The 27081-nt window shown below is 33.1% G+C and overlaps 11 protein-coding genes and 1 non-coding gene across 12 annotated transcripts; 3 read left to right on the top strand and 9 right to left on the bottom strand.

Annotated features, from left to right (window-relative positions):
• Positions 1–185: 185 nt before the first annotated feature.
• On the bottom strand, positions 186–1652 carry OCH1 (initiation-specific alpha-1,6-mannosyltransferase; the record flags this gene model as incomplete). Its single annotated transcript, XM_003687699.1, has 1 exon — positions 186–1652. The coding sequence occupies one exon, from the start codon at positions 1650–1652 to the stop codon at positions 186–188; it is 1467 nt and encodes a 488-aa protein (XP_003687747.1).
• Positions 1653–3405: 1753 nt separating this feature from the next.
• Positions 3406–6231, top strand: VIR1 (Vir1p; the record flags this gene model as incomplete). The annotated part of the gene is made up of 1 exon (XM_003687698.1): positions 3406–6231. One exon carries the CDS (start codon positions 3406–3408, stop codon positions 6229–6231), a length of 2826 nt encoding a protein of 941 aa, XP_003687746.1.
• Positions 6232–6935: 704 nt separating this feature from the next.
• SEC9 (Sec9p) lies at positions 6936–9236 on the top strand (the record flags this gene model as incomplete). Its single annotated transcript, XM_003687697.1, has 1 exon — positions 6936–9236. The coding sequence occupies one exon, from the start codon at positions 6936–6938 to the stop codon at positions 9234–9236; it is 2301 nt and encodes a 766-aa protein (XP_003687745.1).
• A 270-nt stretch (positions 9237–9506) lies between these two features.
• Positions 9507–11063, bottom strand: MIG1 (transcription factor MIG1; the record flags this gene model as incomplete). Its single annotated transcript, XM_003687696.1, has 1 exon — positions 9507–11063. The coding sequence occupies one exon, from the start codon at positions 11061–11063 to the stop codon at positions 9507–9509; it is 1557 nt and encodes a 518-aa protein (XP_003687744.1).
• A 1203-nt stretch (positions 11064–12266) lies between these two features.
• NAT2 (Nat2p) lies at positions 12267–13022 on the bottom strand (the record flags this gene model as incomplete). The annotated part of the gene is made up of 1 exon (XM_003687695.1): positions 12267–13022. One exon carries the CDS (start codon positions 13020–13022, stop codon positions 12267–12269), a length of 756 nt encoding a protein of 251 aa, XP_003687743.1.
• Positions 13023–13560: 538 nt separating this feature from the next.
• Positions 13561–14028, bottom strand: RPL24A (60S ribosomal protein eL24; the record flags this gene model as incomplete). Its single annotated transcript, XM_003687694.1, has 1 exon — positions 13561–14028. One exon carries the CDS (start codon positions 14026–14028, stop codon positions 13561–13563), a length of 468 nt encoding a protein of 155 aa, XP_003687742.1.
• Positions 14029–15604: 1576 nt separating this feature from the next.
• Positions 15605–16221, top strand: RPL30 (60S ribosomal protein eL30; the record flags this gene model as incomplete). Its single annotated transcript, XM_003687693.1, has 2 exons — positions 15605–15607; positions 15907–16221. The coding sequence occupies 2 exons, from the start codon at positions 15605–15607 to the stop codon at positions 16219–16221; spliced, it is 318 nt and encodes a 105-aa protein (XP_003687741.1).
• A 264-nt stretch (positions 16222–16485) lies between these two features.
• TPHA0Ktrna2F lies at positions 16486–16575 on the bottom strand. Its single transcript is given in 2 exon segments — positions 16486–16522; positions 16538–16575. It is a non-coding gene; the product is annotated as a tRNA-Phe (tRNA).
• Positions 16576–16997: 422 nt separating this feature from the next.
• Positions 16998–18299, bottom strand: SCW11 (putative glucan endo-1,3-beta-D-glucosidase; the record flags this gene model as incomplete). Its single annotated transcript, XM_003687692.1, has 1 exon — positions 16998–18299. One exon carries the CDS (start codon positions 18297–18299, stop codon positions 16998–17000), a length of 1302 nt encoding a protein of 433 aa, XP_003687740.1.
• A 1591-nt stretch (positions 18300–19890) lies between these two features.
• CWH41 (mannosyl-oligosaccharide glucosidase) lies at positions 19891–22326 on the bottom strand (the record flags this gene model as incomplete). Its single annotated transcript, XM_003687691.1, has 1 exon — positions 19891–22326. One exon carries the CDS (start codon positions 22324–22326, stop codon positions 19891–19893), a length of 2436 nt encoding a protein of 811 aa, XP_003687739.1.
• Positions 22327–22680: 354 nt separating this feature from the next.
• TRP5 (tryptophan synthase TRP5) lies at positions 22681–24795 on the bottom strand (the record flags this gene model as incomplete). Its single annotated transcript, XM_003687690.1, has 1 exon — positions 22681–24795. One exon carries the CDS (start codon positions 24793–24795, stop codon positions 22681–22683), a length of 2115 nt encoding a protein of 704 aa, XP_003687738.1.
• A 462-nt stretch (positions 24796–25257) lies between these two features.
• Positions 25258–26889, bottom strand: PGD1 (Pgd1p; the record flags this gene model as incomplete). Its single annotated transcript, XM_003687689.1, has 1 exon — positions 25258–26889. One exon carries the CDS (start codon positions 26887–26889, stop codon positions 25258–25260), a length of 1632 nt encoding a protein of 543 aa, XP_003687737.1.
• Positions 26890–27081: the final 192 nt, after the last annotated feature.

Here is a 27081-nt window from a genome sequence, read left to right as displayed (position 1 = left end):
TATTGATTAGTTTTGTAATATATAATGGGCAATATGACGATGTACTTATATATGGATTAACGTTCATCTTTGATATTCTATCAAAGAATCTTTATAAAGAATTATATCCTTGTGTTCTTATAATCGAAAAAGAAATACATATATAGAATTAATACTCATAATATGACTCGAACGACTTGTTAAATTTAATGACCAGCATTTTTATCAGCAGAATCTTTCCACGAACCACTAAACATATGTTTAACATATGCTAATGGATGAGAACTGTCCCTAGCTCCCATTTGACCAACGTCTGGTGAAAAGCTTGTGATTGGTAAAACCATAACGTCATCCACTAAAACTGGTATTTGAATTAAGGAGAAAAACGACCACGGAATATGATTATCATTTAATAAGCTTTCGGTAATTTCTTTGTAGAATTTTTTAGTCGTTTGTGCTCTTTCTTCGTCACTTTGCTGTAGACTTTGCAAATAATTATTACTAATTAGATTTCCATTGACTAATGAGATGTCTTTATTGTTGTCAATTATATTATTCATGTATCCAAATATAATATCTGAAAAGATGCCTGGACCTGTCCAATTCATAATATCTGTACCATCAACTATTTTTTTATTCTTCAACTTTGAATGTTGATACGATTCATCGTTTCTTCTCTTATCTCTATAATTTACGTTGTAATCTAATTCTTTGTTATTGCCAATCATTTTTTTTATCTGCTTACTGTCTGAAGTTGAAATTAATTTTAAATCCGTCCCTGAAGATACTGACTCTAAATCCACGCTATTTAATGTAGTTGCTGTGATATTTAAAATAAGTTCTCTTAGAATCGGATGACCGGGTTTCGATTGAATTGTCCATTGACAAAATTGAATTCTTCTTGCATACCAGTCACTCCAATCTTCTCTATCTGGATCAGCCTCGATTCCTACTACAAATCCTGGTTCCAATTGATTAATCTTTGCAGATGTATCTTTGTTCTTATACTCAATCCCATCAGATATATCTTTTAAATTGGAGATATACGAACTATTTACACTTGGCCATGAATTCAATGGTTTCAACGGCACAGTATCCATATCAGAATAAATGCCACCTCTTGCATATAAGATCAAGTACCTTAGAAAATCTGCTTTTAATATATTAACAGGCATAATATTGAAAGCATCGATGATTAATGGAACTTCACCATAAATATTAGTTAGAAACGTCTCTAGATAATCATCAGGAATCAAGTTATAATTATATTGAGAAGCCTTTGATTCTTCCATCCATTTATCAGATAATTTTTTAAAACTTGATGGAAATTTTGAAGAGTCTCTATTACATTTCCAAGTTTGCCATACATTTCTTGGAATTGGTTTTTCTGGTTCATATGGGAAAGTGAATGCTAATTGTTTTCTCAAATCATCAATTTCATTATTTGAGTTAACATTAATATATTTCAGATTTAATGGAGTACCATTTGAGAATGATGTGGTAGGTAATTTTATACCTAAATTTCTTGTTTTTTGTAGATAGTTTAATGATATCCTAGAATTTTTGAATAAAACAATAACAATTACGTATATCAATGCAATAGAGAATAAAATTTGTCTTACCTTTTTCTTTCTAGATAGCAAAGTCTTGATTAAATTATTGGATCCCTTCATAATAAAATTTAGCTACCCATAAATTCCTTTTGCATGGATCAACGAAGTCAGAGTGTTGAGTGCAGCTAACTTTGAATTGAAATATATTTAATTAAGAAACTCTTATATATACATATATATATTAATTGTAACATTGGCCATATGTCAGATGGTTATTTCCGATGTTACGACTGCCTTAGAACAGAGCAGGCTACGAAAATAGTTTGTTGCTCAGTTAAGAAAAATTCTACGTTGAAATTAATTTTTCAGTAGTTGCATCGATGGCATACAATAATAATTATGCTGATGTCACGAAGCAACCGTTCCCAATCAGGACTGTTAATATGTACAGCAACATAAGACCAGTATATAGAATATACATATAAATGTAACAACTACTGTTGTTACATTTGGTTACGTTCAAGCAAAATACTACAGTGCTTAATTTAGACATGCAAAGCACCAATTTAGCGTATTTTCATTAAGGTTAGTTGTTCTCTTTAGTGCTTTGTAGATACGAAGGACCAGGTTCCTGGAGTCGTTAGTTAGCACCACTGCTACCAATACATACATGCGTGTAACTTAGTTAGGTGTGTAACAGCATGCCATCTATAACCCGCATGCTGTGGTATATAAAAATAAGTTCCAGCCAGAAGATGAAGGAACTATAATCTCGAAAAAACACATAGTTAAGTGTGGGTTCCGGCCAACAGTACAATCCAGACCATAAAATATTATTTGCATGCTATTTTTAAAACTGAAGCGTTGGAGGGTGAAGTGAAAACGGTACCCGGCCTCGTCATAGTTTTTTAACACTAGAACACCAATTTGACTGCATGCATGTTTCTGGCGGGATGGTAAAAAGTAAGCTTTTATCAGTAAGTTTATGTGGTGCGTAAGTTCAATGGCACAGATAGATCGGGTAATTGAAATCACAACAATTTGTTTCAGGTTCTACACTTCAGCCCCCAACATCTGTTGATCAGATGGATGAGAGGACACAAGAGTATCTCTTGGTTGTGTTTGTTGCATAGTTGTTTCAGTTTATTTGTATACATACATACATACATACATACATACATACATACATACATACATATATATATGTATGTATGACGGCTAAAAACCTGAAACCAACATTGAGCCGCTTTAAGTTATCATCACATTAAACGACAGTAGTCCCAGATTCACACACGCGGATCCTTTTAACTCTCTACGTTTTTTCCTTCAGTGTGACCCACCGATCCGTATTGGAATCGCGGTTAGTGGTAGTGGGTAGGCGACGTAGCCCGCGATGCTGTGTCTTGAGGTTTCTCAAAATGTTGCGCTTGCGCAGTGGAAGCGTTTTTTTGGGGTTCGCGGTAACCGTGAAAAAAAACCTGGTACATACTATTTATCTTATAGTATGTAAGATTCGTTACTATGTAGAGATTTCTACTATATAATTTGTATCTATTATTATTGTTAACAAGAAAAAAAACATATCTATTTTGCCGCCAAGTGTTTTTGTGTCTGCTATTCCTTCATTTTAAGAAAATTAAAAAAAAAATATTGAAAAGAAGAAAATGTATAAATGTAGATTTGTTTTCTCTTCTTTTAAGGATTGGATCATTTATCTTAATGTAAATTAATTCCTCTTATGTATTATAAACGTTTCAGCAATAGACATAAACACACACACATATATATATATTTATATAGAGAGAGATAAAGGTAGCGTTTAGGGAAAGATACGTATCCTCTCTTTTTTCTTTGTTTATGGCTTTGAGTAGAGATGACTATTTCACTTCATGATGAATTAAATAATGATCTAATTTTATTCTTACAAAAAATTAATTCTATTTCAAATAAAAAAATTGTCAATCAAAAAAAGGTTAAATTTCAGTTAGAAAAAATTTGTTTTAATTTAATTAATTTTTTTAATAAATTAGATTATACTTACGATTTGAATTTATTTAATGATTTAAAGTTGAAACTAAATTTAAATAATAGTAATTTATTAACTTTATTATTCAAATATGAAATTGATTTGAATTTAATTTCAATTCTTTGTTTTATTTTACAATTATTAAAAATTAAATTTTTAATTGTTGATACAATTAATGATTGGAAAGATAATATTAATTATAATAGTGATAATGTTGCTGCTGAGGAAGGAGAAGAAATTTTAAGTTTATTTAATATCATTTCAGTATTTTCTAGATTTGATAAAATTGATCAAGAAATTTTAAATTATTATGAAATAGATTTAAGAAATAGCTTTATTAATTATTTATTACCAAATTGGTTGAATCATAAAACAAGAGATAATGAGATTGAATCAAAAAATATATGGGATAATTTATCAGACCATTCAATAATAAAATCAGAAAATAAATTTTCGTTTTATTCAAATTTAATCAATTTGGATTATTTTATACTAAATTATATCACTATTGGAAATATAAATGAGATAATTGAATTAAAATTAAATTCAAATGAAAATAATTTTTATTTGTTTGATTTACTATTACAACAAATTTTTATTAATTCAAAATATTTATCAAATGATATTAAATTAATTATTAATCATTATTTTATTAACGATAAAAACGATGAAAAAAATATAGTCGAATTTAACTTGAAAGTTTTAATGGAAGTAATTGATCATCCAGAATTAAATTATTTGGAAGAGACTAAATTACTCATTCTATTAAACAATTCAATTAAGACAATTAATAATAATTTTAATTGTAAAATAATTCATGATTCATTGAATAATACAGGAACAACAAAAACATTTTTTGCAATTCTAAATTTATTACAATATCAAATTTCGAAATATTTAATTAATATTACTAATTTAGCATATCAATCATCGTCATCATCATCATTAGATAATAAAATACAACATTTGAATTCAAATTTGACAACATACCAAATACCTGCGTGGTATGAAAAACAAATCATACCATCAATACCACCAATTTCAAAATCATTATTTATATTTGATAAAAAAAGAAATAACACTGAGATAAATAAAATTGAAAAGGATAGTATTTTAAATAATTTGAATTTGAATTTGAAAAAAAATCATAATTATTTCCAAAACATTGTTTTACTGTTAGATTCTTTGAGTATAATAATTTCAACGAATATAAAATTGTTAAAACAATATGGAATATTGAAAATTAGCATCCTGCAGACTACCTCATCACTATCAAATGAAGTTTCTACCTTAAATGAATCGATTGAAAATGAACTTGATCAAAATTCAGAAGAAATTAAATATAAAATTACTCAAGTGTATTTCCAACAGTATTATATACCAATAATGACAACATTAATTCAATGTAAAAGTTTTAGTGAATCAAATATTTTAACGACCTCTACAAAATTATTGAATAAACTCGTTTTTACAAATATTTTGAAGTTAATTGAACAATTAACTGAATATCATGGAAATTTGGCATTATACCACTTATTAAAATTTGTTTCGAAAACTTCTGTTGATGATTTGATTATACAAAGAATTTCAATCGAATTATTAAATCATTTATTCTTTCATAATTCACAAGGAGAAGAAAATGTAATAGAGAATAGAAATAAGGATATTATTTTACAGAATAATTATATCTTTAAACTATGTTTAGAAAATGAATTATCGATGAGGACATTGAGAAATTATATTAAGCTATGGAATGATGGGAAACAAATTTATAAATTATTTTTCACAGAATTATTTGATATGGATCAACCAAATGTAGAATATGAAAAAATTCGATTAACAGATTTATTAGAATATTTACCAAATCTTAATAAATATTCAGTGAGCCAAGAAACTGAAACTTTATTAAAGTCAGAACTAAACTCAAATGCATCTGCTACCAACTATGACAATTATAATAGCAATAATAACAGTAACAACAACAATAATAATAATAATAATAATGGAAATGAAAAGAAAAAAACAAATTCAATACAATCAAATCAAAGTAGAAATAATTTAGAAAAATCGAAATCAAATAATATGACACAATTGCTTCCTCCACATTCAAATAAGTATAATGCTTATTCTGCATCATCGTTTATCCCATCTACAAACAATATTGAAAATGAAATTGTGTATGATAATAATAGCAACAGTGGCAATAATGAAAGTATGTCATATTTTTATAATAATCAAACAATGACACCAACCGCACAAGACATTAATATGGAATATAATTTATACAGTAATAAAAGTTTGATGAATTCTTCAAAAATATTAAACAATGATATTAGTATTGGTAATAATACATTAAACACAGAAATCTCATCATACTCAAATACTCCATACACAGATAGAATATTATCTATAGGTCAATCAATGAACAGTAGTATGAACGTTCCATCGACACCTGTTACAAATTCATCAACCATTGGTAGTGCATCAATATCTGGTACATTTGCTAGCCCATGGCAGGAACATTCAGGTATGTCTATGAATTTCAATTCAAGCAGAGTGGTTAATACAGGTAAAAACTATATACTCGGCGGGCATAACAAAGTCAAGAACAATAGTAGAGCACAGTCTATCCATATAGATCAATTTGAAAATACCCAACATGAACAACGTTAACGGTAACAGAAATTAATAGTTATCGTCATATCCCAACCTACTCAAATTAGCATAAATAAACAAATTATATTAATTGTATTAAGTAACAAATAGATCTATATAAATAAACATTACTATATTGTTATTCAGAAAGTTTTCTGTCCTCTTGCTCTACTTTAAACAATTTATGACGTTGACATAAACTATCCATTGACCGTATGAAAACTGTTGATGGGGCTGGCTGTTGCGATCTCTAAAAAATTCAAAAACTCTGAGTATTTTGTAGTGACTACCCGGACAACAGAGCAGTTTCCCAAAGAAAAAGTTCTCGAATTTCGAAATCGTATAGAGAAAAAGGAACAAAAAGGGAAGGTGGGACAATTGAAAGAGGAAGCACGTACAAACGAAGTAGTACCAACTAATAAGAATAAGTTATTGTGTAAAACTACTACTAATTAAATTACGAAACGTTATGAAACTATAAGCAACTTATTGATTCGTTTTATGTTTTATGTAAACTTTCATATATGCTAATGCGCATATGTATATATACAACTAGATTGTCTTTAGCATTGCTATTTCAAGTCCACAGTTGGTTTGTTTTCGAAACCACATTTAAATCAAATAAGTCCAAGAACTTACAAGGTGCTATTCATAGTGCAATCTTACCGTTTGAAAAATTATATTACAATTCTGAATCTTTACAGTTTTGATCCATTTTAAATATGGGTTTGAAAAAATTTTTTAAATTGAAACCTCCTGAGGACGATACACCCGAACAGAATAGGATCAATTTACAAGATATTGGTGTCTCTGTTAAAAATCCAAACAAGAAGAAACACAATAAATTTGCTGCATATGGTAAATTCGCAGAAGATAAAAAGAAAAATTCCAAAATTTATGCTCCCCCAGGTTATGAACAGTATGCTAATCCACAACAAGAAGACGATGTGGACGATTTCAACCAAGGTCCAGGCGATATGACTCCCGATATCATCGATTCAGGTAGACCACAAAATTTAGACCCTTACGCCTCCAATAGTACACCATCGAATAATAGAAACAATGATCCATATGCTATCAATATTAATCAAGGTGGTAATAGTGGTCCATATGGTGGAAAGGGGTACGGCAACAGTACCGATCCATATAGCACAAATAGAAATGCTAATGCATACAGCTCAGATCCATACGCTATTAATCGTGGGTCCGATTCAAATGAATCAAGGTATGACTCTGCAGACCCGTATTCCGCTAGAACCAGCAACTTTAACTCAGCATATCCATCTAGTTCAAACAATAATTATAGCAGCAGCGATCCAAATGATTTGAATAGTTCTCCATACGACTACAAGTCTGCAAGTGAGAGTAAGAGTCCCTACAGTATTAGTAAGTTCGATAATGGAAATTCTCAGTCACAGGACCCGTATTCCTCTAACTCTAGATTCTCAGATTCTAATAATGGCCTTTATGCCACTAGACAAGACAGAAATAATTCTGATTTGAACTCAACTGGTAGACCTAATGACTATTCGACACAACAGTCACGAAATCCACGAAATCCGCAAATGAAGAGTGCTAATCCTTATTCATCTATAAATCCAAGTGCAACAACAACCTATGGTGCAAGTACATATAATGATAGATCTCCAACTAATCGCCAGTCACCACAATTTGGTTCACTCCCTGGTGTGATTCCAGCCGCTATCCCGTCTGCTATCCCGACTGCGTCTATGCCTGTCAACACACATTCTCCAAAACAAGCAAGTAGTGGAAGAATAAACATTGCAAAGGATGCCAACCCATACTCAGCGATGTCTTCCGATCAATATAGTACTCTCCAGACTACGGCGACTGGTAATGCTAATCCATATAGTAGAAGAAGTAAAACTTCGCAAGGCGACGGGTTGCCTAAATTGGATACTACCCTAACTACTGATTTGAATAGAACAATAACCGATAACGACGATACCCAGGATCTGAATAAAGCAGAATTTGATTTTGAAGATAACTATAACTCAAATAAAAATGTCACTAACTTGCAAACTACAGAGAATTCTCTTCCCATAGATGAGCTTAACGTAAATGATACAGCAGGGGCCGTTTATGGAGGCGATGATTTGAATGCAACAGTACAAGAACAAGAACTGGAACAACTACCAAGAAATGATAATCAGAATGCATGGCAGATGGATGAGCAGCAACAAGCCTATGATTATGATTATAATGACCAAGAATATAATAATTTCGGTGGAGCAGCTGCGGGAAGAAGTTACAAAACTTTTGAAGAAATTCAAATGGAAGAAGAGCATAAACAAAGAGCAGAGGAAGAAGAAGTCATTGATGAATTAAAGCAAGAAATTAAATTCACAAAGCAAGCATCAGTTGCATCTACAAGAAATACTTTGAAAATGGCCCATGAAGCCGAAATGGCAGGTATGAACACTCTTGGTATGTTAGGTCACCAAAGTGAGAGGTTAAACAATATTGAAAATAACTTGAATTTAATGAAGGTTCAAAATAAAACGGCAGATGATAGAGTTTCTGAATTAAAGAATATAAATAGAAGTATTTTTGCTATTCATGCTAAGAATCCATTCACATCTAAGAGAAGACAAATGGAGAAAGAAGAACGTCTAAGGGCTAGAAAAATTGAAGAAAACTTGATAAATGAACGTACTAATCAAACTATGTATAACTCTAGTCAAAGAATCGAAAGTACATTTAATGGTTTGTATGAGGCGCCAGTAAGTGAAACAAGAGAAAGGTACGCAAGAGATGCTATTCTGGAGAGATCTAAGAAGTACCAATTTGAAAATGACGAAGAAGATGACGCAATGGAAGTTGAGATTGATAAGAACTTAGATAGAGTTCAACAAGTTAGCGGTAGGTTAAAGAAATTAGCAGTTGCTGTTGGTGATGAATTAGATTCCCAAAAAGATCGTATTAACAATATTGAAGATAATGCAGAAGATCTGGATATCAAGATCCACATGAATACTATTAGATTAGCAAACGTCCGTTAATCGTAATTAACGTTGGTATAATGAATCAACGTTTTGCATTGTCAACTTATAGTCGATAATTATTTATTAAAGAAATAAGATCTTTATCTAAATCCATATTTATAAGTAAATAGTTTAAATATAATAATAACACCAATTAAATTCTGTAAAATATTATATCAAAAAAATCTATATAAGTAATCACCGGAATAATGTTACACCTATTTGTGAATAATATTAAAATAACTAAAATACCTTTATTTTGTTATTAAAATAATAAAAATAATTAACTTAATCAGTAGGAAACTGAAGTTGTAAACTCCTTAAAGGCGGTAGAGTATTATGAAGTCTATTTTCTTCAGTAAGATTCACTTCACTTCTAGATTCTCGTGAGAATGAAGGTGAACTATTGATATCTTGTACTGGTGTTTGCATATTGCTTGATGAAGTTATTGGTCTTAAGGGAGGGTCATTTGTTTGGTACGATTGTACCATTGACTGTCTTTGAATCTCAAATAATTTAGAACTTAGACTATCAGTAAATGATTGCTGATTTGGTGTAGTAGACATAGAATTTGAGAATATGTTACTGTTGCTAGAACTATTTGAAAATTGATTGTTAATTGATGGGGTCATTAAGTTATTGTTTATAAAGGATCCATGTTCCATTTGATTCAAATGTGTACTTGATAGTTTCATAGCTGATAAATTTGTGTTACTACCATTCCTGCTCAGTATCTTAGTTGGAGTTGAAGGTTTTGATTTTTTCCTTATTTGATTATTGTTATCTTCATTATAGAATGTATTATCTTGAGAGCCTGGTTCTCTTAAATCATCATCACTATTTCCATCTTCTGTATCCGAGTTTACTATGCTATGTGGATCTTTTGATTGTGTAACAAGATCACTTAATGTCAAAACGGAATTCGGTCTTTTTATTCTTGCTGAAGTCAACGGTTGAGGTTGTAACCCATATAAATCCGTACCACTACGATTTCTAAAATTCTGGAAATTAACCAAAGAGTTTGGCCTCGCCAAAGATGTGGTTTGATTCATATTTGTTAGAGATTTTGGTCTTGGTAATATTATAGGTCTCACGTTATCTGGCGTGTCCATATAACTTGTATTTGGCTGCTTATTTATAGATACCGAAGAGGAATCGGATCCTAAAGGTGTCATCATCTGTAGGGAAGATAAAGCATTGAATCTGGATCTAACATTTGAAACGACATGATTTGTATTATTTATTGGAGAAGATAAGTCAACTTTGTTCGATGACTCTTGCGGTAGCATAGTATTGTTGTTATGATTAGTTTGTTCTTTTTGTTGTTTTTCCATTTCCAACATCTTCTTACTCTTTCTACCTCTTGGATTTTTCGACTTATTTAATATTTTTTCTTGTTCTTTCTTTTCCTGCAGTTCTATTTCTTCTGCGGTAAGAACCTTCTTCTTTCTACCTCTCTTACCCTTTGGGAATGGATTTGTATGGATTCTCTTGTGTCTCGTCAGTTCATCACTTCTACTAAATCTTTTCGTACAACCTTGGAAATCGCAAGCATGAGGTTTCTCCCCTGTGTGTGTTCTCATATGTCTCGTTTGATGTTCCAGTCTATGGAAAGCCCTCCCACAAGTGCCACATACATGTGGTCTTGGTTTTTCATTTGTTGCACTTGTATTACCATTTGAGCTTCGTTTCTCAATAGTGTTTGCATTTGTGCTGGCAGCCTTCTCCGCATTTAAAGATGCAGCCATTTCAGGAGCTAGTTGTGGCTGGAGCTCCATGGGAACCGGGACACTAGAATTAGAACCCGTTATCGTAAACCTCACTTGGTTACCAGGAATAGACATGTCTGTTGAGAAAATGACTTTAATAATTCCTAAAAATTTCTTATATCGAATTTCTTCTCTCTTCGAGCAACTGTAAGAGCTATGAAATCCAAAATAATTATATCAACAGCTCTGTTAAAGTTACCAGTCCACTTATATATGTACTGGTTGGCTTAGACTGCTTTTTGAAGCTGAAGGTTACCATTAATTCGAATAGTCTTGGAAACAATTTTTCAAGATGTTATAGTCTTCCAAATATATTTTTTCTTTTTTCAATGTTGTCGTTTGTAGAATTTTCCGCTTCCGAGCAATGAGGGACGGACTACGGAGAAAGATGCGCAGTGACCGGGGAACGTAAAAGAAAAGAAATGACAAAGTTTCAACGTCTCGAAGGTCTCGAACACGTCAAGAAGAACCAGTCGTATACGTTTGGCTCAGGGATAGGAAGCAAGGTTATGAATACGTTCAGCAAGACGAGTCGAAGCAGGCTTGTCTTGCATGTAGAAAGTTAATGAAAAAATATGACTCTTGAGTGTGACAGAGCGGGCATTGCCATCGAAAGGTAGTGTCCCACAGGTGCGCAACCATTCCCTGATTGGTGTCACTTAGACAGTAACAGCCATCATGGAGCGGGACATACTAAGCATATGGACGATCGTCCATATGCTTAGTATGCTCATAGACGGTTAAGCAAGATGTCTGGCTTCCTTGTGTGTTGTCAGCAGCAGACTCTTGGACGACCCAGGGTTCGCAACAGCGGACCGTTTTTGTGGGGAAACCTGCCAAAGCTGCTCATGGCTTTCGAGCAAAACACTCTCTACTTCAGCAAACAACCGGCCTCGCAAAAAAGCAAACACTACGATTATAGAACATGCATACTGAAGGGCTGCATTCAACCGACACTCAGGGTAGACCACTCAGTCTCTTGTGCTTGTCATTTTATGTCATCATCTGCTGTGGTTCTCGTGAGTGGGGCCCTTCCTTCGTAGGGTTCGCCATGGACATCGACCGCATTAGGTTTTTCCGCTCAGGCGAAGAATTGGTTTGCGGGGGAAATTGATGTATTAACCCTGAATTGGGCGGGCTTTTAGCCCTAACCCTATATCCGTTCTAAGTAGACTAGTTGTCTATACTAGAAATTGATATGTATGAGATGTATAAATAATAAATATATATAGAGGTTAGTTAATGGATATGTACAGTGACTATTAGATGGGTTGCTAATTACATAAGACCATTGAACCACTTGCGTCCCGCTGTTTGTTTTTGTCTTGGGACTGCAGCACCGTTCTTTACGAAATCTTGAGCTTTAGGATCTGAACTCTTATGTCCTACTTTGGTATTTTCTGAGATAGATTTGAAGAAATCTTTGGAATTTGATCCTAGTTTTATTCCATGCTTGTTTAATACTCTGACTGTCATTGGTGTCAAAGCTGCAGTAAGCGGTACCCTTACTACGATTAATAGTTTGTGGATACCATATGCAATGATGAATTCGGTCAACAGTGTGCTTTGTTTGACTCTTTCCCAGTAGCTTTTTTCATCATGTTTGCCTGACCTGACATCCTCTTCTCTTTTTACAATGCTCTCTTCCAGCTCTTTCAAATACTCTTCTTGGTTTGGATTACCGTGACCAAATAGCTGCTTTGCTCTATTAATATATAGCTTTATTTTCACTTCACCAACAGAATGGACTAACAAAAAAGAGAGTGGTAAATCAATGACGGATATACTTAAATAAACAAATAATGCAGAGTAACCATATTTCTGCATCAAAGCTTTTAAACCTTTTTCTTGTTTAGCAGCGTTTTCAGTTGTTTTAGTTGAACTGAACCTAGTTGAATTCTTAAGGAAACTTCCTTGAAATTTTTTCATATAATTATTATACCCATTAAAATTTCCATTACGTTTCAATGCTCTGGTTAAAGTACTGATAAAGTGTCTCTGGAATATGAATGGTTTAGTGCTAAATAGTGACATTTTTCCCCTAATCTCCTGTAAAAATCTTCAATTGGATAGATAAATTGGAAAACGTAACGCCGAAATACACATAAATATACCCTCTGGACAAGTATAATTTTTCGACGGTATAGCAATTACTCTTTTCGACCTCACCTTGTCTATAGGAATGCCTAAACAACGATGGGAATCCTCATCGGTTAAGTTTCTTTGAACCTTTTATATCATCGTTTATGCTATAGCGATTGTTCTCAGTACTGTGGTGCCGGGTAATTCACCCTGAGTCAAAGAAGCAGACTCTTATAAGAAGATATCCGCAATGAGCAGTAATGCATTCGATAATAATAATGCAGTTGATGGATGGTTGATTTAAATACAGTTTATACACCAGAGTATAGATTTTGGAACTTTATCAAGCTCTAATCTAAATGGAAACATAATCATAAGAGTTAATATGGTGATAATTTTATTAAAGTACTGTATTGGATAAAGATTACATAAAAAAAGCTAAATGATTAAACAAGTATCTTGTTAATATTTTAATTCAAATTATGGCCTCTTAACGGGAGGTAGCAGCAACCTTTTGGAAAGCACCCTTGGCTTGTTGTTTGGAAACCTTGGAACCGGAGGCACCAGCTAATTTAGCTTTTTCAGCCTTTCTGGCAGCCTTGTCAGCCTTCTTCTTTTCCTTGTCAGCCTTGATTTTTTCATCTCTCTTGGCCTTTCTGATTTCTGGCTTGATGGATCTTCTTTCCTTAATGAAATCTAAGGAAGCACCAACAATAGCTCTTTGGGTCTTAACAGACTTTCTAGATCTCTTCTTGGAAACTTCTTCAGTGATACCTTTCTTGTGAGATTTTCTGTATAAGACAGTCCAAGCGATTCTTCTTGGATTCTTTCTTTGCTTGAATAAGGATGAAGATTTAGAGTTTTGGAATCTGAAAATCTTGGAGTCACCTCTGACAAATAAAGTACCTCTACCTGGGTAGATTTTAGCACCGGAAAAAGAATCGATTTCAACCTTCATTCTATAAATAAATATGTTTCTACCTTATAATTTTAATAGCTCTCCAGACCAGGATGTATTTAAATTATCATTAAAATAGTTAAACTGAATTGTTAGTAAAAAAAGTTCAAAATTCATTAGTCATAAATACTGTTTTGTCCTGCTCAATCAAAAATACTGGATAATTAAAATGTGTATTAGCTCTCCAAAACTTATTGTCGTATCACTTATCAATTCAAAGAACATGATGTTATTTTCAACATCTTATGAAATTTCACTACTAATCACAATTCACATATAATCACCAGAAGGCATACTTGCATATGCACGGGATGCTTACATCGTTAAGTGCATACATCACAGTCCACCTGATATGCTTGCTTGCGTTAAAACCAAATTGTTGTGTTCTCAATGTCCACATATTGTTTTCATTCTAAAATATCCAGTACTCCAATTCAAACAGCTCTTTATCATTAATCTTAAACATACGTTTCGAGTTTATTGCTTGGTGATTTGTTAAACGTTCAAAATGAAGCTAAAAAAATAAACAAGGTTCCAATCATACAATATAAATATATGACAATATATATATCAAATATGTATCTATCAGATTTTAATAATATGTTATAAGAATTGGTAATGAATTAAGTGTGATACAAATTGAAATAAATTAGTACAGTTCACACATAATTCATTATATTGAACAATAGTGTTCAATACTAAGCACATAGTATTAACAGAAGTGTATTATTGTAAAATTGTTAGTATACCACAACTGAAAGAGTGAAAAAAAATATTATAGTCCAGTTAGGGAAGACGTCTACATATTACAAGGCCATCGCCCTTCTAGAACACGGCCAGTCTGCCTAAACTTACCGGGATGGCCAACGAAACTTACTGGCAAAACAAAAAGCGCTCTCTGTGAAGAATCGATGGCCCCCACCCACAGTACCGACCCCTGCCTGATTTTCCACGAAGGGCCTCCACTACTTGCCTGCGCAGTAAACATAAAATTTATTTGCGTCGGTGTCATCTCTTGAATTTTTTCAAACTAACAACTGATGGCATTACTTTTCAGTATTTTTGAAAAAAATGGGAGAAAATCGCAGCAAAAAAAGACATCTCGGAACAAACAAAAATAGTCACAAATTATTTTTCCATGTCGCTTCTGCATCTCTCCTTCAGCAAAATTGAAAAAAAAACAAATTACCGGTGGTGCACCGATGTATATCCGTTTCCATTATTTGTATGAAATGTACGGATGTCTAATTACAGTCACTCAACTTGGTGTCATTATTCACGTCTCAAATTTTTCATGAAACTTCTCAATGAGCTCAAACTGCAAGCAAGCAAATGGCTGAAATCTATAATATTCAATCTGTGAAATATATTGTATTCTAATGGTAACTTCTTGTATTGTGAAAAATTATTTGTATATATACATATGTGTTCGTAATCGTATATAAATGTAATGAGATTGATTAGTCTACATTTTACAAGGAATTTTACTTAAAATTTGGGTTTTTTGATTTGTTTCTTAAAGGACCAGTTTAGACCGGAGTGTTTATATATATACTAATTATCGAAATACGCAGAGATGGTCAGTATAACATTTTTGAATAATGATTATTACTGAAATCTTAGTCTAATGCAAAACTGTAACACAGGCTGAGAAGATACTTACATATGTGTATGTAAGATATCAAATGAGAAGTACCAGTCGAGCTTTTGTCATTGTCTATGATTGATGTGAATATCATGAAAGATAAAGGTTTTTTTAAAAGCCTGTTATGTTTAACATAATTTACTAACAAATATCACCCATGAATTGTTTTTGTTTTCTATTTTATAATAAAATATCGAAAAAAATGACAACATATTTGGATATCATTAATTTAGGCCCCAGTTAAGTCCCAAGAATCCATTAACCAAAAGTTAACTTTAGTTGTTAAATCTGGTAAGTACACCTTAGGTTACAAGTCCACCATCAAGTCTCTAAGACAAGGTAAGTCTAAGTTGATTATCATTGCTTCCAACACCCCAGTTTTAAGAAAATCTGAATTAGAATATTACGCTATGTTATCTAAGACCAGAGTTTACTACTTCCAAGGTGGCAACAACGAATTAGGTACTGCTGTCGGTAAATTATTCAGAGTCGGTGTTGTTTCCATCTTAGACGCTGGTGACTCCGATATCTTAACCACTTTAGCCTAAATTCTTTGATTTTTAATGTTATATTACGTTTTATATCTATATATAAATTTTGTTTAATTTAATTTTAATAAATCAATTTTGGTAAAAAATAATGAAGGACTAGAAATAAATCAATTGTGTTGATATTACTTACAGGTGAGGTTGTAATAATGAGAATAGTCATTTTGTAAAAGAGTAATTCAATATATTAATATTACATGTAACTATAACCAGTATAAAGAAAAAAAGTTACAGTAGCTGTTGTCGGGAAGGATAAAAAACAAATGCGATTTCTGTGGATCGAACACAGGACCTCCAGATAACTTGACCGAAGTATTCTTCAGTCTGGCGCTCTCCCAACTGAGCTAAAACCGCTTATTTTAGTGGAGAGTTTGTTAAATGTGAGATAACTGACGATAGTCATTATTATTTGAGACGTTCAAAAATTAACTCTTAAAATTCAACTTATTTGGCAGCCAAGCAATTCTATACCTTTTAGTCATATATTTAATTATAATTTACATGCACTGCATAAAAGTAATGTCATAAATAATTAAAAAATCGTTATTAAGTAAATTAAATTACGTAATTACATAAGACTAAATGTATGTAATATTAGGAAATATAATGCACCCTTAGGAGACTATAGAATTAATTGTGATATATCATAGTTCCATATGAAAATGTTTAAATGTGTAAATTGTTCGTTAAATGTAGTGAATGACTTGTGTTAAATGCAAAAAGTATGTTTACTTTGGAAGTTTTGAAACAAAACTTGTGATTTGTGTCGTATGAGCTTAAGCATCGACTAAAAGATCACTAATACCAAAGTATTGTTCAATACCGTAAGAACCTGGGTCCTTCCAGAAGTCGTTGTAAGTAGATAGAATGGTGACTTGTTTGTTCATCTCATCTAAAATGGATTGAACAGCAATAAGTTGATTAGCTTTGCTTGGAATGTTACCACCATTTTGATTACCAGCAGATGGGAAACCGGTTTCAGTAATGACAACATTTTTAGAACCACAAGCAGCGACAGTTAAATCATATTGACCTTTGACAAAGGAACCAGCAGAAGCAGCATTAGAATTAGCATCAAAGTAGGAGTGAGGGTTAATACCGACAAAATCGATGTCAGATGAAGTACATAACTCAGGGCTATTAATGAAAGTGACCGGTGGTTCAGAAGTGGTAACTTGACCAGAGTAACCAGCAGCTTGTAACTGAGATTTGACAGATGCAATTTTAGCAATTAAATCAGAGACTGAACAGTAACCGGAATTAACAGCTTCGTTACCAATAGTGATGTATTCAATAACGTCCCAATTATTTGATTGACCATACGCAATTAAAGAACTTAAGCTATCATCAATAGAATCAACACCAGCACTTGATATCCATAAGCCTTGGTTAATCTTAATACCTAAATCTTTACAGACTGGCTCAACAGTTTCTAAAGAATTGCAATCGGTAGCATAAACACGGATTTGGAAAATACCTTTAGAAGCAATGAAATTCAAATCAGTTTTAACAGTGTCAGCATCCTTACAACTACCATCATCGTTGTATGGAGAGTATACAATAGCTTGTGGAGCACCAACCAAACTAGAGGATGAAGAACTTGAGGAAGATGAAGTGGCGGCAACAGCAATGGATGTGGAAGTAGTTTCTTCTGCTTGAGTAATGGCAGTAGAAGCTGGAGATAAAGTAGTGGTAGCTTTCGAAGAAGATTGGGCAGCAAAATTATCTTGATTTAAAGCAGAGACGGTACTTTGAGCAGCAGAAGTGGCAGAAGAAGTAGTTTCAGCATTGACGTCTTTTTGAATAAATGTAGTGATGGTAACGGGAGCAGCAGTTGAGGCAGCATTGGATGGAAATAAAGTAGTTGTAGAAGTAGAGTCACCGCTGATTATATATTTGACAGTTGGAGCGACGACAACTTCAGTAGTTGTAGAATAGAAATCAGTAACAGTGTTGGTAGTGGAAGCAGTGTGAACCCTTGTTAAGATAAGTCTTTTATCTAAGACAGGGAAAGCAGAAGCGAATGAAGCTATTAAAATAGAAGTTATAATATATTGAATGAATGACTGTGTGTACATTTTGTATTAATGAATGTCTTTAGTTTAAAGTGAATGAATTATTATTGTTGTACTTGTAAAATATAAAGGAAAGTAGTAGTTTGGATAAAATTGAATTAATTTATAGAGAATGACTTATTTGAATTTGTAAAATGGTAATATATTAACTTTTTGTATTATAATTATTCAATAGAATGTTAGTTTGTGTTGCAGGTAATTATTTTTCTTGATGTTATTACTTATATATTATAACATTGAGCATGAAAAAGATATCGAAACTTAAACAGATAATATTCCAAACGGTTGCTCATTTAAATACTTCGATTTTATTTTGAAACTTTCTTAAACATTTCATTATTCATTCACAACGTTTGATAATTAAACTGGGTTACTTGGTTGAAACATTCTTCATACTTGGCTTAGAAACAGTCTTTCTTACGGTCGACTAAGTTAAAATATTATGTAATAGAACGTTGAGCCATCTTAACCTTAAGGGTTTCTCCAATGTAGTTGAATGCTAACAAAGGGTCCTAGATTTATTAGCGATTTGAACATAATTCAAAGCCAGGAATATATTGAAAAGTAAACAAAAGCACAATTATGGTAAGCCAGGAAGGTACTCAGCACCTTAACATGTATGGACGTCAACCATTAACTTTCCAGTAAGCATTGAGCTAGTCGATAGCCTGAAGAACGATGTTTACTTGCTGTTTGCGAATTGACAAGATGCTTAGCAATTCGATGTTATGTTTTCAGCGTCTCAAGCTTAGCCGCCTAAGATATATCTTACCTAAACAGGAAAAGCCAAGCGCAATTTAAAACGTACAGTACGGCTTATGCTTACCAGCATTTTCTCGAGACCTTGAAACAGATCTGTTCATTTTCTGCGGCACTTTGTATTTCCAATTGTAAATGTCTTTAAGTTTCTCAATAACGACGCAGCAAAATGAATTTTTGTATTTCTTTTTTTTCCTTTTCGAGAACTTTGATGTCCGAAAGAAGGAAAATACCAGTTCGAAATAGAACCAGTGATTTCCTTTTTGGGCAGGACAGGACGTCGCAGCGCTGGTGAACACCCTTAGAGTGCTCTCCACAGGTTTGTGTTTCTGGTTTCTGGTTCTAATCTTCAATTGCTCAGCTGCTGGCCCTATGAGAGGTCAAGGACATGTATGTGTATGTGGGGCAGTTGCGATATTGGTGGATGCGACATCAACTCATGACATTAATGTCAAGTTTTTGAGTAATAATGGTGTCGGCAATCTCAAGGAAGCTGAGTCGATCCCGACAATAGAACAATATACACTAATAGGTTAAACCAGAATTCAAAGAAATACTTTGAAACAAGCCATTGAAAACGAATTGTCAATTGCTTAGAGGTAGAGATAGCAAATAATTTTCGGAGTAGCCAGGACAAGCACTGTTATAAAACTTGAACAAGTGTTAATAATTATGTTTTACAAAAAAATTTCTGGTTTTCTAGGATTGTAAGATTTATATTTTGTTGTAACTTTATTATAATTAACTATGGATTAATCTAAAGTTTCGTGTCTTGGCTCATTAGATAAAGTAGTTCGTGTAAAAATATTTACGGTACTCTATCTTTCAATGATACTTAAAAATGGCCCATTATATTAACAATCAATGCAGTCCAACCAGTAAATTGTTCAGCTCCGCTACCAGCTCCAGTTTCTGGATCGTAGTTTTCATAAACAAAACCTTGCTTTTTCCAAACTTTAAAAATATTATTAATCAGATTGTTCTTCAAATTATGATATAATTTATTGATAGAATCCTTTGAATTCTTCTTGTTCTCTGTAATTCTATCTGGGAAATAATGTCTCAATGCATCCAAGTTTATGTAATTCATTGGCATCCAAATTTTCCCTCTCCAGTAGTCTTCCTCCGTACGGTAATATTGGTCTTGTTTTGAAAGGGAGCGTAAACCAAATTCACTATAAAGTTCTTCTTTGTCTTCCATTAACGAAACAATTTTTTCTAGTTTATCGGAATTCTCAGGAATCAATTTTAATGCAAATGGTAACAATGATATATAACCTTTGTGACAAACATGGACACGCCCTTCATCAAATTCGTCTATGCTTACATCACAATAGCAGTTGTTCTCTTCGCTCCAATGTACTGTGTCAAGATTTTCAATTATATTCCTCTCAATCTTTTCATATTTAGCTTCATCTTTTAGTTCAAGGATGCTTGCTATTTTTTTTAGAGATTTGGTCATTATGCCAACCCAGGCTAAAGTATCAACGTTCAATTCGGACAAGTCAGGCGGTTGTGCTCTTGGATAGTCATCTAAACCACTTGGTAAACAATGTTTTCTTGTTCTACCAGACCATCTATACAACTCGTCTAGATGGATATTATCAAGGATGCCTTCATCATCAAAAATTTCTTCGTAATCATCTGTTAACACTTTTTGACTACTTCTAAACCAATCGTAATGCTTAACTAATTTTGGATATAATGATTTAATACGTGCTGCAAGAATTTCATAATTTTCTTCCAGTAAATTATTTTCCTCTCCTGCGACACCAAAATTAGAATTAGACTTGGAAGACTCGTGAATCTCATATGCTTTAATCAACATTTCGCTCAAAGTGACAAATAATGTTGGGGGGTTAGCAATACGTGGTGTCTGAACGATGAATTCGTCAGGAACTTTACTTCTTGCTTCATCTCCCAAGATGACTTCTCTGGGAACCCAACCAGTCTCCTCTTCTATAATGTTAATCCAACTTGACAGTAATTCAAAAGCTAAACCAAAATCATATTCCATAACTTGTAGTAAATTAAAACCTTCGTCCCAATAAAACCCACGAGGAAAAAATCCACGACTTGGCACAGTTGAAAACAATTCTAGAGGAGCTTCCTCAGCAAAATTCTTCAAATCAACTTTTTCAAAGGTATCTTCATTTAATTCAGTAATACGATCAACATATTGGGTACCGTGGAAATATCCAATACCACCTAATAAATTAGATAAAGTTTCTAATGCAAACGACTTCTTATCTTCGAACTTATAATCGAACTTGAATTTTTTGTTGAACTTTATATTAATTTTGTTAATAGCACTTTGAATTAATTGAGTGACATCGTTCTCTGAGTTTATTTTTTCAAGTGATTTTTCATGATTGTAAATGATATCAAATTCAAAGTCTTTCTTCATATCAAATGATTTTTGAATATAATGGAAATTGCCACCATTAAAATTAAATATATTTCTTAACGTGAATATACTTGGAATTAAAGATGGATGGATATCAGTCGAAGTAGAGCTTGTAATTTGATTTATAGATTCCGTTATTAAAGTTTGGAAGATATCGCGAGCTTTCCAGATTTGCTTATCAGGGACAACCATAGCTAAATGACTTGTTTGAGAACTATCAGCATCCGGTGCAGTTTCAAAGGGAGTCCTTTTAACAGCCTTAAAATATTTACCATAATTGTCAGTGACAGATATATGATAGTCACCTAACTCTTTTGATAACCCAACAAAATGTAGGTTGTTAGGATCAGGACCATCAATTTTTATAATATTTGATGTCTTGTCTTCACCATTTTGACTTAAATATACCACAATAGACCCGGATGTTTTTTTCTTAGGGTTCAAAGCTTGACCGTTTACTCTAACTGACCAATTTTGACCATCATTGGTTTTCACAAAACTGTATGTAATATTCAAGTTATTAGCTTCATCTATAATATTCTCTTTTCCACCATATCTTGGATCATAAACTTCCCATGAATATCTTTTCAGTTTATCTTCCAAGTTAACAAAATGTCTCATTTGAGCTAAACCGTTTTGGTTTGAGCTATCGAACCACATGATACCCATGATTAACGGAGAGTCATTTATGTAACGTGGTCTCAAGCCAAAATAACAATTTGATCTATAAGGAGCCCATAATAATGACGAATTGGTATAAATCTGGTATAATTCCTCATCTTTGTTTTCTTTTGCATATACAAAAGAACTAAAGAATATTGCGATTAATTGAACCTGGAAAATTATATTTGCTATCAATTTCATCTTACAAAAGGATTGTATTGGTATCCTTGATACACTTCAATAGCAAATATATAATATATATGTTATTACAAACTTATAGAATTAAAATGACTTTATCAGATATATGTTTTTTTGGTATTGCAGTTTCTAACCTTTTAAAGTTCATCTCGGCCCCATTGTTGCATTCACCTTAATTTAACGATAAATGATGTAAGTTAGATTAAAGATAGTAATGTTAATCATGTTTTTAATAATTTAGTTTATAGTTATTACATAATTATAGAAGAAGTTGGGAATATAAATCTATATGCTCGATTGGAAGATTAATTGTACCTCTTTTTAAACTCATCAACTCTAATATTTCATTACGGTAGTTTATTTTTCTTCAAATCTTAAATCCCAACCAATCTGTGGACCTAGTTTAGGTAAAACTTCGGCAACACTTTGAACATCTTTGTCACCTCTACCAGAAACATTGATAATTAAATGTTGTTCTGGAGTCATTTTCTTGGCAATCTGGATAGCTCCATAAACGGCATGAGAAGATTCTAAAGCAGGGATGATACCTTCTAGTTGAGATAATAACTTGAAACCTTCTAAAGCTTGTGCGTCAGTAGCAGCCATGAATTCGGCACGACCAGAAGCCTTCCAGAATGCTAATTCTGGACCAACACCTGGGTAATCTAAACCAGCTGAAACAGAGTGTGTATCATGGACTTGGCCATCGTTATCTTGTAAAACATAAGTTTTGACACCATGGAAAACACCTGGTCTGCCAACAGTTAGTGTTGCGGAATGATAGTCAGAATCGATACCATCACCACCGGCTTCAACACCAATTAATCTAACGGAAATATCATGTTCAAATGGAGAGAACATACCTGTAGAGTTAGAACCACCACCGACACATGCAACAATAGCATCTGGTAATTTTCCGTTGTTCAATTTAGCAAATTGTTCTTTGGTTTCATTACCAATGACACTTTGAAAGGTTCGTACAAGGGTTGGATATGGATGAGGGCCAATAGCGGAACCAACGACGTAATAAGTAGACTTTAAATTGGTTACCCAAGTACGGAAAGCTTCGGATGTAGCATCTCTTAAAGTTTGAGTACCGTTAGTGACTGGGACAACGTCAGCACCTAGAATTTTCATTCTAAAGACGTTTAATGCTTGACGACGACAATCCTCAGCACCCATAAAAACGGTACATTTCAAACCAAACTTAGCGCAAGCAGTGGCAGTAGCAACACCATGTTGACCGGCACCTGTTTCGGCAATAACATTGCTCTTTCCTAATCTTTTAGCCATCAAAACTTGAGCTAAAGCATTATTGATCTTATGGGAACCGGTGTGGTTTAGATCTTCTCTCTTTAACCAAATGGTAGCACCACCACAATGTTCGGATAATCTTTCGGCTTTATGTAGAGATGAAGGACGGCCAATGTACGAATATAATGATCTAAATTCTTCCCAGAAAGTTGGATCAGCTACAGCATCTTCAAAGCCTCTTTCTAACTCTCTTAAACATGAATGCAAAGCTTCTGGGACGTATTGACCACCGAAATCGCCAAATCTAGTTGGAAATTTATGTTCTTCAGAGAACTCATTATCAACTTTCGAAGAATTCTTTGCATCAATTAACGATTGTTTATGTTGTTCGTTGAATTCTTCGACGGATAGAATATGATGTTTTTTACCATTTAAGATACCTTCTACATAAGTCTTAGCAGTTTCATATCGTTTATCTTGAGCAGCTTCACTACATAGGGAAACAATCTTAGAACCAATAACAACACCGTCAGAAGATGCACCGACAGTTTCGAAATGTTCTCTGGTCGAAACACCAAAACCGACAGCTAATGGAATATCTTTGGTATATTTTCTAACACGAGAGACCAATTGATCTAGATCACTTGAAATTGAAGTTTGAGCACCAGTAGTACCCATTCTTGAGACAACGTAAACAAAAGAATCAGCTATGTGGGATAATAAACCTAATCTTTCATCAGTAGTAGATGGTGCAATTAGAGGCACTAAACTGACACCATTCTCTCTAACGTAATTTCTAACTTTTAAAGCTTCTTCAGGTGGTAAATCAACAATGATAAACCCATTGGCACCAGCTTCAGCAGCATCTTTGATGAATTGTTCCTCGCCATAATTCAAGATTGGATTGTAGTAACCCATCAAAATAATTGGAACAGTGATACCTTCACTTCTAGCTTGTCTTAATAATTCCAAAGCTTTTATCATAGTTACACCATTTTCTAAAGCAACAGTGTTTGCAACTTGAATAGTTGGACCATCAGCAATAGGGTCAGAAAACGGTAAACCCAATTCAATAACATCTACACCACCGTCTTGGAAACCTTTTAAAATAGGAACAGTGTCCTCGATAGTAGGATAACCGGCAGTCATAAAAGTGACTAAAGCATTACGGTTTTCCTTCTTTGCATTAGCAAAAGTTTGTCTTAATAATTCAGACATCGCACGATTTTAAAATGTGTTAAAGTGTTTTGTCTTTGCTTCCCCTTTTCAAGACCTATAAAACTCTCAAACAAAGACTACTAAAGACATGTACAAAATTATAAATATAGCTGAAGTATAGCATTCTTATAACTATTGTAATTGGCATTGTATACCAAATCGTTTAAGATAAATACATTTTCTATTCTGGAAACATTATCAAAATGAGTAATAATTGTTCATTGAAAGATCAAAAAGTTGTTGGGCGAAAACATCGCAGAATTTGATACTGGGTAATGAAAGATATCAAAAGAGACAAAGACAGAAACCTAGACAGGGACAAACAGAGACGTTAAATTGATCAACTTTAAGAAGATTAGTATCATAATCATGTTTTAATGTTACTTTTATTTGTTTTTTACATAATACATCACTAATTTATTTGAGTCGATTAACTTACTTAACTTAACATATCTAAATATTTCATGCGAAATCCATGCTATTTCCAAAATCTATATTACCTCCGAAATCGAGGTTATTTAAATCTAATAGATCAAACTCATTCATATCCAAGTTTCCTATACTTTGTGAGCCCGTCTGTTGTGCTTGTGGTTGGTTTCTGCTCTGCGATTGGCCTTGTGTTTGGTTAGTCTTCGCAGGTTTATTAGATTTGCTTGCTTTATTCGTCTTGTTGGCAGTAGTTTTATTATTTGTATTTATGGCATTTACATCTTGAGGAACGTTCATGCTTAGAATATTGGCTGGTGTTATAGAGTTCATATTCATCTTCATGTTGTTCATGTTTCCCATGTGATTCATGTTATTCATGTTGTTCATGTTGTTCATATTGGCCATGTTGTTCATATTGTTCATATTGGCCATGTTTCCCATGTTATTCACATTATTCATGCCATTCATATTGTTCATGTTGCTCATGCCATTCATGTTGTTTATGTTGTTCATATTGCCCATATTTCCCATGTTGCCCATATTCATGTTTCCCATATTATTCATTTTCATTTGTTGTTGGTTCAGCATTTGATTATTTATCATTTGATTATTTATCATTTGGTTGTTCATCATTTGGTTGTTCATTGGTGCATTGCCATTACCATTGCCGTTCTTATATTGCATTGCCATGAAATCTTGCGAGTTCATTGATATGCTATTGTTTCTTTGTACCATGTTATTATTGTTGTTATTATTCATATTACCGGCCACATTTTGTTGAGAACCGTTCATGCCCAGCATATTGCCTGTAGATTGTGCAGTTTGCGCACTTGCTTTATTGGCTCTTTTATTAGCCGTTATATTTGATGGCGTTGGAGGATTCATTGGAGAAGCTGCTGAGTTCGATTGTAGTTTCTTGCTAGTAGCCGTCGACTTCTTTGTTTGTCTTGGCTTTCTTGGCTTCTTTGTTGTCGCAGCTGGTACATTAACTGAGCTTAGATTTGCTGTAACAGATTTTGATGATGCACTCGCCACAGAAGCACCTTTTGTAACTGTTGTAGGAGTTGTTGCTAGAGCTGGCACAGACGCATTTGTATTAGAAAGTATGGTTTGACTGCCAAGGTTTGTAATTGGAGTATTAACGCTACTGTTTGGTGTGGCAGCTGTCGAGGTTGAGTTTTTAGCTTTAGTCTTCCCATTATTTTGTGAATCAGCTGCATTTGTAGCTAAAGCAGCTTGACTGTTGAAAACATCATTATCAATTTGTTTTAGAGTCTCTAATGGATCAAATTGCTTACTGTTATTTTTAAGAGAATATTCAGAAATTAAATCAAACAAAGGTTTTAAGTTGCTCATATCAGAAGATAAATTTTGTAGACATTCACTTAGTCTAACCAACTTGTCTCTGACCAAATAAAATTTAGCTAGAGCCTCTTCGTTATTATTTTCAGTCTTATGACCTTTACCATCGTTTAAAAGAGCCATCGTTTGTATAAATTCATTAAATAGTAATCTAATGGGTAAAATAGATTTCTGAGTAGAAGATATCTTTTCCATCAAAATATCCTTGTTCTCAAAATTATTCATAACTAATTTGTCCTCCAAATTCTCTAAACTTTCAACGGTATTGAAAAATTCCAAGGTGTTGTTCCTCGTAACATTCATATTGGCATATATTCCCTAAGATAACCAAAAATATATCAACCTTTTAATAAAACACACACACCCAGATTAAATTGAAAGTAATCAACTAAAACTACGTATAATTTCTCTAATCTATTTTCTGTATTCACGAAACTATCGCCAACTAAGTACTGTCTTCAAATTATTTTGTAGCTTTTTAAATTATTGTGAGAA

Source organism: Tetrapisispora phaffii, chromosome 11, assembly GCF_000236905.1.
Source record: "Tetrapisispora phaffii CBS 4417 chromosome 11, complete genome".
NCBI classification, from domain to species: domain Eukaryota; kingdom Fungi; phylum Ascomycota; class Saccharomycetes; order Saccharomycetales; family Saccharomycetaceae; genus Tetrapisispora; species Tetrapisispora phaffii.
Note: the sequence above shows the minus strand (reverse complement) of the source record. Positions and strands in the feature narration are given on the sequence as shown.